The sequence below is a fragment of the Camelina sativa genome, chromosome 11, assembly GCF_000633955.1.
Source record: "Camelina sativa cultivar DH55 chromosome 11, Cs, whole genome shotgun sequence".
Classification (NCBI taxonomy): Eukaryota; Viridiplantae; Streptophyta; class Magnoliopsida; order Brassicales; family Brassicaceae; genus Camelina; species Camelina sativa.
Window position 1 is genome coordinate 8169364 of NC_025695.1, and position 4108 is coordinate 8173471.

General features: G+C 40.1%; 2 protein-coding genes across 2 annotated transcripts in view; both read left to right on the top strand.

Moving 5' to 3' along the window:
* Positions 7 to 3122, top strand: LOC104722351 (casein kinase 1-like protein 1). Its single transcript, XM_010440501.1, has 14 exons — positions 7 to 505; positions 609 to 649; positions 744 to 813; positions 910 to 1058; positions 1163 to 1258; positions 1350 to 1420; positions 1495 to 1556; positions 1676 to 1739; positions 1825 to 1909; positions 1997 to 2123; positions 2211 to 2293; positions 2372 to 2435; positions 2542 to 2657; positions 2748 to 3122. The coding sequence occupies exons 1-14, from the start codon at positions 430 to 432 to the stop codon at positions 3003 to 3005; spliced, it is 1362 nt and encodes a 453-aa protein (XP_010438803.1). The 5' UTR covers positions 7 to 429; the 3' UTR covers positions 3006 to 3122.
* The window catches only part of LOC104727742 (glycylpeptide N-tetradecanoyltransferase 1-like), a 2769-nt gene continuing 1909 nt past the window's right edge, over positions 3249 to 4108 (top strand). Inside the window, exons 1-2 of the mRNA XM_010446819.2 lie at positions 3249 to 3483; positions 3707 to 4104. Of these exons, the coding sequence (XP_010445121.1) occupies positions 3481 to 3483; positions 3707 to 4104 (401 nt within the window). The 5' untranslated portion in view covers positions 3249 to 3480. The remainder of the gene's footprint in view (positions 3484 to 3706; positions 4105 to 4108) is intronic.

A 4108-nucleotide genomic window follows, 5' to 3' on the forward strand; every position in this document is an offset into this window, starting at 1 on the left:
AAAAAAAAAAAAAAAAAGACTCAAACTTTAAGAAAAACATCCTCATCGTTTTGTGTCCATCGAATCGAAAGCTCTTCTTTTTATCTTCGTATTCAATTCATTCTTGTGAGGAGAGAGAGATAGGGAGAGAGAGAAGAGCATTGGAGGGAGAAACACAACATTCCTTTTTTTTTTTAAATGGAGTCTTTTCACCAGATCGAGAGGACGAGGAAGATGATGATTTCTGGGTTTTGATCCCGCAGCGAAAAAAAAATCGTTTTTTTTTTTTTGAATTAGTAATTCTCATTGTTTGCGTGATCTTCTGGGTTTGTTTTCTGGATTGCTGATGCGGCTGATTCTGATGGGTCCTCTTCTTCCGTCTTATTGAATCTGCGTCTGGGTTGAGATTGCAATTAGGGTTTCCTTTTGGGGGTTCGTGGTTATTAATTGATGGAGCCTCGTGTTGGAAACAAGTTTCGGCTTGGCCGGAAGATTGGTAGTGGCTCCTTTGGGGAGATCTATCTCGGTTCGTCACTCTCCCAAATTTTCTTGTTTTGGTATTCACGACGAATTCGTATTAGGTGGTGCTCCTCTCTTTAACATTGTTGTTAACTTCTGATTTTTTTCAGGTACTAATATTCATACCAATGAAGAAGTGGCTATCAAGCTTGTGAGTTCTTGTTTCTGTTTTGTTTGATCATGTTCAGTATGTTGATAGCTGAGGATTGAATCTTTTTGTTTTTTTTTTTTTTTCTGTTTTCCAGGAAAGTGTGAAGACAAAGCATCCACAGCTGCTCTATGAATCCAAATTATACAGGATTCTACAAGGGGGAAGTAATGATTCTTATCTTGTAAAAAGTCTTTTCTTTCTGATTTGTTATTTTTGTTCTGTTTCTTATGACCTTTCTTTTGCCTTTCGAACTTTGGTAGCTGGTGTTCCGAATGTGAAATGGTTTGGTGTGGAAGGGGACTACAATGTTTTAGTGATGGACTTACTAGGACCGAGTCTTGAAGATTTGTTCAATTTCTGTAGCAGGAAACTTTCCTTGAAGTCGGTCCTCATGCTTGCAGATCAAATGGTACAAACCTTTTTGTCTTCTTCATCTGACGCCTTTTTTTTCATTTGCTCGTTATCTTTTAGTAAAAACTGACTTCTTTTCTTCCTTTTGGTTTTTGTGTTAAGATCAACCGTGTTGAGTTGTTCCATTCAAAATCTTTCCTTCATCGAGATCTCAAGCCAGACAATTTCCTCATGGGCCTTGGAAGGCGTGCCAACCAGGTTTATCATCTTATGTTGTAACTATATCCGTCTGATCTTATTTTAGTTCTGGTGACATCACTGGATTGAGTACGTTTATTCCTTCTCTAAGGTATACATCATCGACTTTGGTCTCGCTAAAAAGTACAGGGATAGTACAACACATCAGCACATTCCATACAGGTGAGGCGATATCCTTGTATTAGCTCTTGAATGTTCTTCCTATGAATCCTCTTTCATATGTTTCCCATTTGCAGAGAAAATAAGAACCTGACAGGAACTGCGAGATATGCTAGTATGAACACTCACTTGGGAATTGGTAAGCTCGGCAAGACCTGCTTGATAATTTATGTGTGCCAGTTCCTCTCCTAATGTGTTTTGGTATCAAGGTTTGATACTCATCTGCTGTCATTTGTTTTCTGCATTGTGAACCTGAAGAACAAAGTAGAAGAGATGATCTCGAGTCTCTTGGTTACATCCTTATGTACTTCCTCAAAGGAAGGTGAGTTTATGCTACATTGCCTAGCTTCATTTTTGACCCCTGACTCCTTCATTTTGATGACGTGTGGATTATCTTGGTGTTTTAGTCTTCCATGGCAAGGGCTGAAAGCTGGAACCAAAAAACAAAAGTATGAGAGGATTAGCGAAAAGAAAGTTTCTACATCCATTGAGGTAATTCCCTTTTTCACAAGTATGCTGCTTTCTGACTCACATTTGTGTTTCCCCTTAAGATGATTCTTATATGATCGCGCCTTGCAGGCATTATGTCGTGGTTACCCGTCTGAATTTGCATCCTATTTCCACTACTGTCGGTCACTTCGTTTTGATGATAAACCAGATTACGCTTATCTCAAGAGGATATTTCGAGATCTCTTTATACGTGAAGGTTTGAGATTTTTCTTCCCTTTGAAACGATTCCAACTTGTTAGCCCAATTCATTTTTTTTTAACAGGATTTCATTTCTCTGTCGCAGGGTTTCAATTTGATTACGTGTTTGACTGGACCATCTTGAAGTATCAGCAATCACAGCTAACCGCACCCCCATCTCGTGCCATCGTAAGTATTAACTTAAGCTCTTGGTTAATCTATCACTTTTTAGTTGGGCATTTCTGATCAAATTCTCATCTGCTGCAGAATCCTGCGGTTGGAACTAGTGCCGCCTTGCCTCCGGGCATTTCCAACATGGATAGATACACAGGTAAAGTTCCCAGATGTGCACTTATCTCTCAAAAGTAATTCTCAATCCTCTAACAGAAGTTATAGTATCCACATTATTTATTTTGTTGATCATTGTATTATCCAAGGCGAGGAAGAAGGGAGACCGCATATGGAATCATCTCGACGGAGAGTTTCAGGTGCTCTTGAGAACTCTGCAAATCTTTCAAACCAACCGACATCCTCAAGTGCTAGAGACTCCATGGTATGAAGTGCTCCTGCACTTGTTATCTCATATATGAGCTGGAAAAAGAATGTGACTTTGAAAGTATTCAACTTTGCTTTTTGGATGTAGATACCGAGCTCCTCGTTGTTTGCACAGTCAGCAGGATCATCGAGGAGAGTAGCAGCAATAAGTAGCAGCCGGGACAATTTTCCTGGAAGCGAGGAGTTTCAGAGAAGCCGTGCAGGTGACGTCAGCCGTGGTGCGATTCCAAGGAACACTCCGGTGGAGATTGCGAAGAGGTCGTCTTCCTCCACAAGAAGACACTACGAATCAGCCATTAAAGGCATAGATAATCTTCAAGTCTCCGACGAACACCACCCCCACTGATACAATAATTTGTACTCTACTTGGTCAATGACCATTTTTCTTCTTCTTCTTCTTTTTTTTTCATCCATGACAGACACTACGAAAAAATTTGAATACAGTTTGATTGATCCACATGAACTTGGTCTACTCTACACTCTCTTCACTACGATATCAAATTGGTTGGGGGAACTATATTAAATATCTATGACTATTGGGGCTTAAACGCAATAATTAAAAATTAAGATGCACAAATGCAAAATTTTCAAGGCTGGTTTTGCAATTTCATCCGATCCGGTTTAGCTCAATTCTTCCTTCACACAGTCTTCTTCTTCGTCTATGCTTCTCTTTCCTCGTCGAGTAGCGAGCGCTTACTCACTGGAGCCCTAACCTGAGGTGACGATTCCCGTAATCGGAGTTTCTATTCGACGAAATCATCGGTGAGTTTTTACGCTGCCGTCTTCATCGTCATTATCCGTGAGATCTATTTTGATCACCGATGGTTTGTTTTGTTTCATCTTGCCTTTATATATATGGGAATAACGAATCCACAGTTAGAATGCTCAATCGACCTCTGGTTTCTGTGGTTTGAGCTTCAAATCGATCCCGATTTAGCTATGGTGTTGGAAGATTTGACAAAATTCATAGCTAAATGCACTGATGATTTGGTTTTTGATTTCTTGTAATGCTCTCATAGTTTCATTACTACTTACTGTTAATGCTAGGAAATGGGAGACGACAATTCACCTCCTGACTCTTTGAAAGAGCAAGAAGCTGATCAAAATGCTCAAGAAAACGCATTAGCTGTGGACGATACTTCACTGGAAACTATAGTCCGACGATTCCAAGACTCCATGTCGGTGGAGAAAACGCACAAGTTCTGGGAGACTCAACCTGTTGGGCAGTTCAAAGATATCGGTGACACTAGTCTACCTGAAGGTCCTATTGAGCCTGCAACCCCGTTGTCTGAGGTCAAGCAGGAGCCTTACAACCTTCCTGCTGCTTATGAATGGACAACATGTGATATGAAGTCTGATTACGTTTCCTCGGAAGTTTACAACCTTCTTAAGAACAACTATGTCGAGGATGACGAGAATATGTTCAGGTTCAATTATTTGAAGGAGTTT